Source organism: Theropithecus gelada, chromosome 7a (genome assembly GCF_003255815.1).
Source record: "Theropithecus gelada isolate Dixy chromosome 7a, Tgel_1.0, whole genome shotgun sequence".
Classification (NCBI taxonomy): domain Eukaryota; kingdom Metazoa; phylum Chordata; class Mammalia; order Primates; family Cercopithecidae; genus Theropithecus; species Theropithecus gelada.
The window spans coordinates 41960662-41974508 of NC_037674.1; the positions used below are offsets into that span (position 1 = coordinate 41960662).

The window sequence follows — 13847 nt, forward strand, 5'->3', positions numbered from 1 at the left end:
CATAGAAGCTAACACAGTCTGTGGTACTTTGTAGGATTTGTGGAGTGAATTATTGCTTTCTATGACATTTTTCTTTGGATTGATAATTATGATTTATTAGCACAATACCAAGTGTACCTTGTGACATACATGATAGTGATAAAATGGCCAGCATTTGTTGAGCACTTATTATGTGCCATATGTTGTTCTAAGTGCTTTATATCTATTAGCTGGTTTAATCCTTATATAGCCCTGTGATTATTATAATAGCCTAGTGATTATTATCCTCATTTTGCAGGTTGAGTTACTTAGTCAAGTTCCCCAGATAGTAAGCAATAGAGTTGGAATTCACATTTATAGTTTGCTTCTAGAGCCTGCACCCCAAACCACTATATTATATTGTTATTTCAGTGCAAATCAGGCCTTTTTGTGACTACTTAATTAGTAATTGAATGATATTCATGGGATTAGAGTTGTTATTTGACACCTCCCACAGTGGTTTGCATTCATGCCATATTTGATGTCAGCAATAAACCAATGGGTGCTTACTCTTAACCTTTTAGGAGGATTTGCCTGAGATTCACTTTCCTCATGAGGTTTAAAGATTCATTTTCTTCCCGAAAGTTATCCCTTGAAAGAATAGTTGGAAACATTGTCACTAACTGGTCTGGTATTCTCATTCTTAGGATGGAGGTTCTCTGGATCAAGTCCTGAAGAAAGCTGGAAGAATTCCTGAACAAATTTTAGGAAAAGTTAGCATTGCTGTGAGTATGTTATGAAGGTTTTCTTCTAAGTTCCTCATTGATAAGTTAATGAGTTGGTAGGAAATGAACAAGAAAGGAAGATGGGAAGTCAATGAGGGGAAAGTTTATTTAAAAAAGTGGCATTTTCTCAGTAGACTCTTCCCTGTTTGGAGTCTATAGACACTGTTGTCTCTGTCGCATTAGAATGAGAAATGTGACTTCCTTTATATTAAAATCTGTGTGTCTTGAAAACCAGGGGCCAGGCACAGTGGCTTGCACCTGTAATCCCAGCACTTTGCGAGGCCGAGGTGGGAGGCCCAGGAGTTCAGCTCCAGCCTGGGCAACATGATGAGACCTCACTTCTACAAAAAAATAAATAGCTGGGCGTGGTGGTGCACACGTGTAGTCCCAGCTACTTGGAAAGCTGAGGTGGGAGGATCACTTGAGACTCAGCTGCAGTGAGCCATAATCCATAATTGTGCCATTGCACTTCAGTCTGGGTGACAGAGCGAGACCCTGTCTGAAAACAAAACAACTCTATATACCATGTAAAAAGATGGTTGCTTGATAAGGCAGGTTAAGAAAATGAAACAAAAGAATAAAAAATAAGGGGCTGGGTGCGGTGGCTCGTGCCTGTAATCCCAGCACTTTGGGAAGTGGAGGCGGGCAGATCATCTGAGGTCGGGAGTTCGAGAACAGCCTGACCAAAATGGAGAAACCCCATCTCTACTAAAAATACAAAATTAGCTAGGCATGGTGGTGCATGCCTGTAATTCGAGCTACTCAGGAGGCTGAGGCAAGAGAATTGCTTGAACCCAGGATGGGGTGGTTGTGGTAAGCCAAGATTGCACCATTGCACTCCAGCCTGGGCAACAAGAGTGAAACTCTGTCTCAAAAAAAAAAAGGAGGGCAAATTTGTGATGATGATAAATGAAGTATTTTCCTAGAATATTTTAAAATAGATTATTTTTCTAATGACCAGTATTTTGTCTTCTTTTACATTCCCGTTCCTCTAGGTAATAAAAGGCCTGACATATCTGAGGGAGAAGCACAAGATCATGCACAGAGGTAAGAAGTTATTTGCTAGTTGTTGTGCTTTGAAGTTTAGATATAATCCAAAGGTTGTTGCTTCCTCTTTTTTGTACGTTTTGTTTTCATGTAAAAGCCTTTTAATAACATGTTAAATATTTTATTAAAAGTCATTGTTTAGTTTGGTGGCTGGGGCAGCAATTCCTACCCTCTTTTTGGTCTTGCTACATCTATTGCCTGTAACTGTGATGGACATAGTCATAGTCACCCTGGAAGTCCAGCTAAGAGCCTCAGCCAGAACTTAGTTATCCAGTCTCTGGTGTCACTTTTCACTGGACTAGATTGTGCATATGCCCAAAGTCAGGACTGGCCAGCTGCATATGAGTTTTGCTATAAAAGAAACTGATTTATTGCTCTGTGCAGTGGCTCACGCCTGTAATTCCAGCACTTTGGGAGACCCAGGCAGGCGGGTGGATCATGAGGTCAGGAGTTCGAAACCAACCTGACCAACATGGTGAAACCTTGTCTCTACTAAAAATACAAAAATTAGCCGCCAGCCATGGTGGCGAGCTCCTGTAATCCCAGCTACTTGGGAGGCTGACGCAGGAGAATTGCTTGAACCCAGGAGGTGGAGGTTGTGGTGAGCTGAGATTGCACTGCTGCACTCCAGCCTGGGCGACAGAGCAAGATGCCGTCTCAAAACAACAACCGGAACAACAACAAAACACATTAAAAAAGAAATAAACTGATTTATTTTAATAAAGGTACACATAGACTTAACCATGTGAGCATACCATCTTAGGCATTTGTCCAAGATAAAAGATAACATATATCCACACAAATATTTAAAGAAGCTGTATTTCTTGTAGAAACAACTGAAATATCCTTCAACAGGCAAAGAGAGAAACAAATTGTTGTATATCTATACAATAGAATACTCTTCAACAATAAAAATGAACAGACTACTGATACACGTAATGTTGAATTTCAGGAACATTTATGCTGAGTGAAAGAAGCCAGACACAAAACAGCCCAAACTATTTCCATTTATATGAAATTACAGAGAGAATAACAACAAATCCATAGTGGCAGAAAGTAGATCAGTGGTTGCCTGAGGGGTCTAGGGAGAGATTAAAGGGGCATGAAGGGACTTTTTGGGGTGACACAAATGTTACATCTTTTTTTTTTTCAAGAGCACAAATCCACTTATATTTATTGACTTCTCATTAGTTTAAATCCTTGAGGGGGGCCGGGCGCGGTGGCTCACGCCTGTAATCCCAGCATTTTGGGAGGTTGAGGCGGGCGGATCACCTGAGTTCAGGAGTTCGAGACTAGCCTGGCCAACATGGCGAACCCTCGTCTCTACTAAAAGTACAGAAAATTAGCCGGGCGTGGTGGCAGGTGCTTGTAATCCCAGCTACTCAGGAGGCCGAGGGAGGAGAGGCTTGAACCCAGGAGGCGGAGGTTGCAGTGAGCCGAGATCGCGCCACTGCTTTCCATCCTGGGTGACAAGAGTGAGACTCTGTCTGAAAAAAAAAAAAAATCCTTGAGGGGTACAACATCACTTGGATTCCTTACCGGGAAGAGAACTTCAGAATTTGGCATAAACTATGCCACTGGTTCTGTGGGCCCAAGTTACCTTTCTCCAGATTACTCTGGTGTTGTTTGGTTTGCCGCCAGGAGTTACTGTATTGTTCTTTGCTTTGTATTCGTAAGCGCATCTCTTGCCCAAATAGAATTGTGTTTCATCTCGGGCATAAACACTTTCAACTTTAGGAAGAACTGTCTGCTCCCTTTGGTTCCAGATACCCTGCTTATAGCCAGCAAAAATGGCCTTGCACCACAGCCTTCCACATATTTCCTTTTAGAAGTCCTGTTCCCAGCAGACCTCCATAGGATCCAAGATGGTGGGAAGGGCAAATGTTACATCTTGACAATGGTGATGGATACATGGGTATATACATTCGTTGAAAGTCAACTGTCCACTAATGTGACTGCATTTTATAGTATATAAATTATACCTTGGTATAGTTGCTTTTTAAAAAGATGAAGCCAGAGAACAGGAAATTGGTAAACATGGTGCTGTCGGCCATGTCCCTTCTGCCGCAGCACTGTCAACAGTGACTGGTGTAGGGAGGAGAGCTGAAGAGGGGATGAGTGGACTAGGGTGGGCTGGTGGAACTGAATGGACAGCTTACAAACCCCATAGAGTAGGTGATACATCACAGGTGAGCAAGCTGAGCACTAAGTGGAGCCACCTTTGACATGGCTGACTCCTGGATGCATTTTTTTTTTTTTAACGTCCCCCTTCTCTCCCCTAGTGTTCTTTTTGTTAGTCTTACTTCTTCCAGATACTGAGCTTTCAGGTCAAGGTCACTTAATTATGACAGTGTTTGCAAGTGTTGGAGGGTGTTCTGATTCAGTAGGTCTGGGGTAGGGCACAGGGACCTGAAAATTTAAAAATAGGCAATTAGCTGGGCATAGTGGCTCATGCACGTAGTCCCAGCACTTTGGGAGGCCGAGGCGGGTGGATCACTTGAGGTCAGGAGTTTGAAACAAGCCTGGCCAACATGGTGAAACCCTGTCTCTACTAAAAATACAAAAATTAGCTGGGCGTGGTGGCACATGCCTGTAATCCCAGCTACTCAGGTAGCTTAGGCAAGAGAATTGTTTGAACCTGAGGGGCAGAGGTTGCAGTAAGCTGAGATCATGCCATTGCACTCTAGCCTGGTCAACAGAGACTCTGTCTCCAAAAAAAAAAAAAAAAAGTTTAATTGTAAAAAAATATATACATAAAGTTTACCATTTTCTCAAGTTTTCAGTGTATAGTTCAGAGGCTTTAAGTATATTCACATTGTTGTGCAGCCATCGCCACCATCCATCTCCAGAACTTTTTTCATCTTGCGGACCTCAAGCTCTGTATCTATTTAACAGCTCTCATCAGGTGTGGTGACTGATGCCTGTAATCCCAGCACTTTGGGAGGCCGAAGTGGGCAGATCATCCAAGGTCAGGAGTTCAAGACCAGACTGGCCAACATGGCGAAAACCCCATCTTTACTAAAACTACAAAAATTAGCTAGGCGTGGTGGCACACACCTGTAATCCCAGGTACTTGAGAGGACAGGCATGAGAATCCCTTGAACCTGGGAGGCAGAGGTTGCAGTGGGCTGAGATTGTGCCACTGCACTCCAGCCTGGGTGGCAGAGCAAGACTCCATCTCAAAAAAAACAAAACAAAAAAACCCCCACTATTTCCCCCTTTCCCCATCCGTTGGAAACCACCAATCTACCTTCTATCTCTCTGAGTTTGACTACTCTAGGTACCTCATATGAGTGGAATTATGCAGTATTTGTCCTTTAGGTACTGTCTTGTTTTAGTTAGAATAATGTCTTCATGGTTCATCCATGTTATATGATGTGCTAGACACTGGTTCTTAAGTTAAGTGCTAGTTCTTATGCTGTGTCCATAGCCACACTTTGGGAAACAGTGCATTGGGGGTAGAATGAGTAGCTAGGTGGGCTGTCTAGAAAGAGGAGTAATGGCAGCTTGTCCCTAGTGGGATTTGTGGGGAGGAAAGAAATAGAAAATGAAGCACAAAGAAGAAAGTTGTACAAGTGTTCCCTCTCATTCCAGGGAAAATTTCTCAAAATATTGAAAAATTTCTGTCCGTGATAGACTGGTAGTTGGAATTTGCATGACCAGCTTACAGCTTGTACATATGGTTCAGTTTTGTGCATCTATTAATTTCAACCTGGGGCCGTCAAACTGCATTGTTAAGAACTACAGACTATTGGCTGGGCGCGGTGGCTCACACCTGTAATCCCAGTATTTTGGGAAGCTGAGGCGGGTGGATTACCTGAGTTTGGGGGTTGTAGACCAACGTGACCAACATGGAGAAACCCCATCTCTACTAAAAATACAAAAAATTAGCCGGGCGTGTTGGTGCATGCCTGTAATCCCAGCTATGTGGGAAGCTGAGACAGGAAAATCGATTGAATCTGGGAGGCAGAGGTTGCGGTGAACCGAGATTGCGCCATTGCACTCCAGCCTGGGCAACAAGAGTGAAACTCTGTCTAAAAAAAAAACAAAACTAGCCACTATTCTGACAAGAGCCGAGGAAACTCAGAGCTAACATTTAAAAAGAAAACTAGACTTCCTCTTCTGAAATTATTAGGAGTTACTGGTGAAGGACTTGCCCTCTCACCATAAACAGCTATAAAACTGAAAAACATACATGTGAAACAGTTGTAATCAGACTCTGAACAACAGATAAGGTAGGACTGTGATCAGTGAGAGATAAGAAACAGAAGCAGTAATCCCTATGATTGCTTCAGCTTTTTGCCTGGAAGTACTTCTTAAATCCCACCCCCATCCCCCTTTTTTGAGACAGGAACTTGCTCTGTTACTTTGGCTGGAGTACAGTGGCTCGATCTCAGCTCATTGCAGCCTGAACTCCCAGGCTCAAGCAATCCTGCCACCTCAGCCTCCCAAGTAGCTGGGACTACAGATGTGCATCACCATGTCTGGATAATTTTTAGATTTTTTGTGGAGTAGGGATCTGGCTCTGTTGCCCAGGCTGGTCTCAAATTCCTGGACTCAGGTAGTCCTCCTGCCTCAGCCTCCCAAAGTGCTGGATTACGGGTATAAGCCACTGCATCTGGCGTATAAATCCCCTCGAGTCTGTTGGTGAATACTGATCTGCACATGTGCAGGGTGAAAGTCCATCAGACCGGACAGAAAATTACCAAGGAGCTATATGTTGAACAATTCCCGGAGTTTACACGGGGCTGTGAGAAGTTCAAGTTCCAACCATTCAGAATGGAAAGCCATAATTGAACATAAATGAAACGCAATAGAGACCCCAGAAAAGTCACCTTAGTTACCAGGTTAAACTGGCTCCAGGGAAAAGTTTTTAAAAGCTGTCCAATAAAACAAGTCTCTGAAAGGTCAGTCTGATCTACAAGTTACCTAACAACATGGCAAAACAAAGTTTAACACTCGAAGACAACAGAATCCAAACACTCAAATTCAGTGTCCAGCATCTAATAAAAACAATTACCAGACTGGCAAAGAGGCAGGAAAAGCCAAGCCATACCAAAAGAAAAATCAATCAGTAGGAAGAGATCCAGAAATGAAAGAGATAATGGAATTAGCAGAAAATGACTTTAAGAGATATGAGGCCAGGCGTGGTGGACCAGCCTGGGCAGCATAGTGAAACCCCATCTGTACTTAAAAAAAAAAAAAGAAAAAAAACAGAAGAGATGTTATAAATATATGCGCAAGTATTTAAAGGGAAAGATGAGTATATAGGCAGAGAAATGGAGGATAAAAATAACCGTGAAATTTCTTTCTTTTTTTTTTTTTTTTTGAGACGGAGTCTCGCTCTGTCGCCCAGGCTGGAGTGCAGTGGCAGGATCTCGGCTCACTGAAAGCTCCGCCTCCCAGGTTCAGGCCATTCTCCAGCCTCAGCTTCCCGTGTAGCTGGGACTACAGGCACCCGCCACCACGCCCGGCTAATGTTTTTGTATTTTTATTTTTAGTAGAGGGGGGGTTTCACCATGTTAGCCAGGATGGTCTGGATCTCCTGACCTCGTGATCCACCTGCCTTGGCCTCCCAAAGTGCTGGGATTACAGGCGTGAGCCACCGTGCCTGGCCAGAACCGTGAAATTTCTATGGATGAAAATTTCAGTATCTGAAGTGAAAAATTGATTTTCTTGTGCAGATTAGTCCCTACATAAGAAAGGACCAGTTAACCTGAAGATGCTCTAATAGAGCTATAGAAACTGAAGCACAAAGAGGAAAAGACTAGAAAGAGATAAAGAGCAGAACCTCAGAGACCTGTGGGACAAGATTCAAGTAGTCTAAGTTACATGTAATTGGAATCTGGGGGAAAGGGCAAGAAAAGAATGAGACCTATGGGCCAATTTCAGAGGCAGGTAAGACAATGTCATGCTGATGAACATACAAGTAACTGGAGTCTCAGGAAAGGAGGGGCTGTGCTGGCAGTAAACAACTGGGAATTGATGTGAGAAAAAAACACTGTTTACCATAATATCAAAAAATAGGAAATACTGAGGGACACATTTGACAAAAGATATCAAAACCTTAATACCAGAAACCACAAAACATTCCTAAGAAGATTTAAAGAAGACCTAAATAAATTAAAGAAGGCCTAAATAAATGGAGAATTTAAAGAAGACATGAATAAATATGTTATTGATGAGAAGACTCGTGTTGTTAAGGTAACAGTTTTGCTTTAAGTGCTAACCCTATGATTGCTATGTAGGCAATTGATATATTAATTGATCTGTAGATTTAAAGCCATCATATTGAAAATCCCAGCAGCCTTTTTTGTCAAATTAACAAATTATATCTAAAATTTACATGAAAATGCAAAGGACCTGGAATAGCTAAGACAACATTGAGAAAAGAAAAAGCTGGGGACTTAGACTACCTGATTTTAAGATTTATTATAGCTAGGTGTGGTGGTGCACACCTGTAGTCACAGCTCCTTGGGAGGTTGAGGCGGTAGGATCACTTGAGCCCAGGAGTTCTGGGCTGTAGTGTGTTAATGCCAGTTGGGTGTTTGCACTAAGTTCAGCATCAATGTGGTGACCTCCCATGAACAGAAGACTTAACAGGTTACCTAGGGAAGGGTGAACTGACCCAGGTTGGAAGTGGAACAGGTCAAAACTCCAGTGCTGATTAGTAGTGGAATCACACCTATGAATAGCCACTGCTCTCTAGTCTGGGCAGCATAAGGAGACCCTGTCTCTTTAAAAAAAGGAAAAAAAAGAAAATTATTATAAAGCTATAGTTATAGAGTGTTGTATTGGTGTAAAGACAAACATAATAAGTCAGTAGAACAGAATGAAGAGTCCGGAATTAGACACATACCTATATAGTCAATTGATTTTTGGCAGATGAAATTCCAAGGTAGTTCAATAGGGGAAGGATAATCTTTTTAACACATGATGCTGGAACAATTAGGTATGCATATGCACAAAGATGAACCTTGACCATTACCTATTACCACATACCATATTCAAAAGTTAACTCACTGTAGATCATAGGTCTAACTGTAAGAGTTAAGGCTATAAAAACTTCTAGAGGAAAGCACTGGAGACTATCTTAGTGACCCATGTTTTGGCAGTTTTTAAATGGGAGAAGGCATGCCCTAGGTAGAAAAATCAATCAATTGAGAATTTTATCTATACCTAAAATATTTGATTCTCAAAAGATACTGACAGGGCTGATGTGTGGTGGCTCATACCTATAGTCCTAGCACTTTGGAAGGCTAAGGCAGAAGGGTTGCTTGGTCTATATAACAAGACATCATCTCTACTAAAAAAAGAAAAATTTAGCTGGGCCTGATGGTGTGCGCCTATGGTCCCAGCTACTTGGGAGGCTGAGGCAGGAGGATTGCTTGAGCCCAGGAGTTCGAGGCTGCAGTGAGCCATAATCTTTCACTCCAGCCTGGAGGACAGAGCAAGACCTTGTCTGGTGGGGGTGGGGAGTGGTGGAAAGACACTGACAGAAATGGAAAGACCAAGAGATGATATTGGCAAAACATATATCTGACAAAGAACTTTATCTAGAATATTTGATGAAGACCTCTTATAACTTAGTAAAAAGAAACAACTCAATACAAATAGGTAAAAGATTTGAACAGACACTTTACTAGAGAACTTTAATAAAGATACTTTACACTGCTGGTAGGAATGTAAAATGGTATAATCATGTTGGAAAACAGTTTATCAGTTTCAAAGATGTTAAACATTTACTGAATATACATTTAGCTATTTCACTCCTATAATTTACTGTAAAGAAATGAAGGAATATGCCCATTCAGATACTTGTACATATACGTACATAGTAGTTTTATTTGTAATAGCCAAAAGATATCCATTAACAATTGAATGGATAAATAAATTATGGTATTTCCATACTATGGCATACTACTTAGCAGTAGAAAGAAGAAACCATTGATACATGCAACAAGACCTGGATGAATCTAAAGAGAATTATGCTGAATGAGAGAAGTAAGACAAAAAAGGATACACATGATTCCATTTATGTAAAATTCTAGAAACTACAAACTTATCTTTAGGGACAAAATGCAAATCGGTGGTTGCCCAGGTACTGAGGGCAGGAGAGAAAGGAAACAATTACAAAGGAACAAGAGGAAGCTTTTGGGTGTGATGGACATGTTTATTATCTTGATTGTGGTGATGGTTTTACACACACACACATTAAATGGTACGTTTTAAGTGTATGTAGTTTATTATATGAAAATTACATATCAGTAAAGCTGTAAAATAAGTTGCTGAACACCAGTAATAAATTCTTAAAAACATTCAGAGAGAGGACAACCATTTTGGAAAACAGGTATTAAAATTTGTTTTAAAATTAAATTACACCACCATCAACTGCACTTATTGGTATTTACCTAAGATAAATGAAAACATTAGCTCGTGCAAGGACTTGTTACACAAATGTTCATAGCAGCTTTGTTTTATAATTGCCCCAAATTAGAAGCAACAAAAATATTTATTACCAGATGAGTGGGTATATACTGATATATTCAAACAATGGAGTACAACTCAGCAATAAAAACAAACTATTGATACATATAACTTCAGTGAATCTCAGAAACATGCTAAGGGAAAGAAGCCCTGTACAGAAGAGTACATACTGTGAGAGCCTGCTAATACGAAATTTTAGAACAGACAATCCACAGTAACATATAGCAGATCAGTGACTGCCTGAGGGTCTAGAGGTGGGGATAGGTTAACATCAAAGTGCGTAAGGGAACTTTTCTGGAGTAATAGAAATACTAAATCTTGTTTGTGGTAATAGGTTCACAGGTGTAAACATTTTTGAAAATGCATGAAAGTATACACTTAAAATGCTAACTGTAGGCTGGGTATGGCTGTTCACACCTGTAATCCCAGCACTTTCGGAGGCCAAGGTTGGTGGATCACCTGAGGTCATGAGTTCGAGACCAGCCTGGCCAACATGGTGAAATCCCCATCTACTAAAAATACAAAAATTAAGCTGGGCGTGGTGGTGGGCGCCTATAATCCCAGCTACTTGGGAGGCTGAGTCAGGAGAATTGCTTGAACCCGGGAGGCAGAGGTTGCATTGAGCCGAGATTGCGCCATGTCCGGCCTGGGCAACAAGAGCGAAACTCTGTCTCCAAAAGAAAAAAAGAGTGCTAAATATAGAAAGCCACCTGCTTTCTAAGTGTATTGGCTGCCATCTTGTCCTCTTTCTACTGACAAGAAAGCATCAATAAGAAGTAGTCATTGGTTTGAGGGGGAAACAGTTTTTCCAGCAGTTTAGTCCTTAATCTGTGGCTTTTTAAGACCTCTGAGTTCCATGTTAGAATATTTTAATGTACTAGTTTCTTTTTTTTTTCTTTTTCTTTTTTTTTTCTGAGACGGAGTTTTTGCTCTGTTTCGCCCAGGCTGGAGTACAGTGGCACAATCTTGGCTCACTGCAAACTTCACTTCCCAGGTTCACGCCATTTTCCTGCCTCAGCCTCCCAAGTAGCTGGGACTACAGGTGCCCACCACCACACCCAGGTAATTTTTTTTTTTTTTTTTTTGAGACGGAGTCTCGCTCTGTCGCCCAGGCTGGAGTGCAGTGGCCGGATCTCGGCTCACTGCAGGCTCCGCCTCCTGGGTTCAAGCCATTCTCCTGCCTCAGCCTCCCGAGTAGCTGGGACTACAGGCGCCTGCCACATCGCCCGGCTAGTTTTTTGTATTTTTTTTAGTAGAGACGGGGTTTCACCGTGTTAGCCAGGATGGTCTCGATCACCTGACCTCGTGATCCACCCACCTTGGCCTCCCAAAGTGCTGGGATTACAGGCGTGAGCCACCACGCCCGGCCTAATGTATTAGTTTCTAGGAAATAGGAGTAGCTGAAAGGAGAGGAGAAATGAACATTTCTTAAGCACGGAGTTATGTTCTAGGCTGCAGTTGACATATGCAGTCTACCACTGTGGAAGGACGAGTGAGGTCAGTGTTGTAGGAGCGTCTGGTGGAGTAAAGGCATCCCATCCTCTGTGAAATGGAGTCTGCGTGCCTACTCAGAGGTTGCTGTAAGGATTAAGAAATTACATATGGAAAGCAACTGGCAAAATGTTTTGCATATAGAAAGCTCTAACAAATGCTAATTGCCTTCCCTGTTTCTTTATATGATTTATAAGGAAACTAAAAACCAGAGTGATTAAAACCTGAGCTTTGGTTTCTATATGTGTAAAATAGGAAGTTCATCTATTTGTCTCTCATTAACCTGTAAGTTTCTTCAAATCTGGGAACATGTCTAATTGCTGTGTATGTATCTTCAGTCCTGAAGATGATAGTAGAAAACAGTTGTTCTTTGAAGGTTTGTTACATGGTTGGATGTATGATTAACTTGTGCCAGAACACACAGGAGTCAACTTGTGAAACTGGGCGAAGGACCCGTGTCTCTTGCTCTTAATACAGTGTTTCTTTGTAGTCCTGTGTTTTTCTCTACTATGTACCTACTATGGAGCATGCCCTGTGTTTTTCAATGAAGAGCTCTAACTTTATTTCTGCTCCAAGGAGAGGGAGGTTTCAGCACATTCCTGGAACAACCAGCTTTCTTTTCCCTTCCGCCTAGTGCTGCCCCCACCATCTTAGGGCTTTCTTTTCTGACTTCACCAATTGTTGCTCTTTGGCATGAAGAGCTGCTTTGTGAGCCAGATGGGTCTCTGAACAGATGTCTTTAGTGGAGAGTTTACCACTTGCACAGCCAAGAAAGGCAAGTCACTAGAAGGACTTCTGTGTGGGCTGGCCTGGCTGCTCAGCATTTCAGACTCCTGTTGTTTACAAGTCTTCTGCAGAAGCCCTGGAAGAATTAACTGTAAGGCCTGGACTGTGGAATGGTACTTGTGCACAAGCAGTTCCCGAGCAAGCAGCACAGTGAGTAAATGATTCCTGGAAACCTGAGTTCAGGTGAAAATGAGAGAGAACAGTCTCCTTGTCCCTGCGTATGGGCTTCCTCATGGCCAGTTCTACCTCTGGTCTAAATATATTCTTCCCTGATGAAATTTCAACTTCATTTCTTCTTCTGTCCTTTAGGAAAAATAGGGAAGAGTAAAGAGGTCTTTTCTCTGCCTCAAATTTTTGTTTGTTCTTATTTGTTGATATTTATTTGCTGGAGATAGCTTAGTGTTTTTTTCTTTTTCTTTTTGAGACAGGGTCTCGCTGTGGTGCCCAGACTAGGAGTGCAGTGGTGCAGTCATGGCTCACTGTAGCCTTGGCCTCCTAGGCTAAAGCAATTCTCCTGCCTCAGCCTTCCGAAGTGCTGAGACTACAGGCATGAGCTGCTAGGCTAGACTTGATTATTTCAATTACCATTTGCTATGTAACAAGCCTCCAAAACTTAGTAGATTAAAATAACAATTTACTACTTTATACAATTTATTACTTTTTCTGTGGGTTGGCAGGTCCTCTTTCTCCATCCTCTGTGAGGCTAAAGCCCTGGTTTCTTCCAGTAGCAAGTGGGGGTAAACCTTAGTACTCAAGTACCCTTTAAGCCTCTGCTTATGTCACGTTTGTTCATGTCCTGTTGGCTAAAGCAAGTCATGTGTTTCAAGCCAAGATTTAAAAAGTAGAGTGAAGTCTCCATCTCTTGTTGGGAGGAGCTATGAAATATGGTAGCCCCTATTTTTCCACTCTATCACAATGATAAAGTTGAAGGTTCAAATCATGACTGTGCTACTTATTGTGTAACCTTGGATGACTCATTTAACTTCTCCAAACCTCAGGAAAATAGAGAAAACAGAACCTACCTAAAGGGTTGTGTGCAGATTAATTAACACATACAAAGCACTTAGAATAGTGCTTGACACGTAGTAGGCACTTAATGCATTTTACATGTTGCTTAGATAAATTGGTAGAGGTTTTTATGATTACCAGCAACAGAAACCAGCCTGACTTGGTTTAAGCTTCTTAAAACTTATTCATTAGAAGGATCCAAGGGAAGTTCAGAGAGTCCTTTGAAAAGCTGATCCTATAAACCACGGTAGGGTAGGAACCAAGGCTACTCTGGTTAGGAGGTTG

General features: G+C 41.8%; 1 protein-coding gene across 2 annotated transcripts in view; it reads left to right on the forward strand.

The window, feature by feature from the left end:
* MAP2K1 (mitogen-activated protein kinase kinase 1) overlaps window positions 1-13847 on the forward strand; it is a 111044-nt gene that overhangs the window by 60692 nt on the left and 36505 nt on the right. For both annotated transcript variants that reach the window (XM_025390095.1, XM_025390096.1), the window contains exons 4-5: window positions 666-743; window positions 1739-1790. In XM_025390095.1, the coding sequence (XP_025245880.1) occupies window positions 666-743; window positions 1739-1790 (130 nt within the window). The remainder of the gene's footprint in view (window positions 1-665; window positions 744-1738; window positions 1791-13847) is intronic.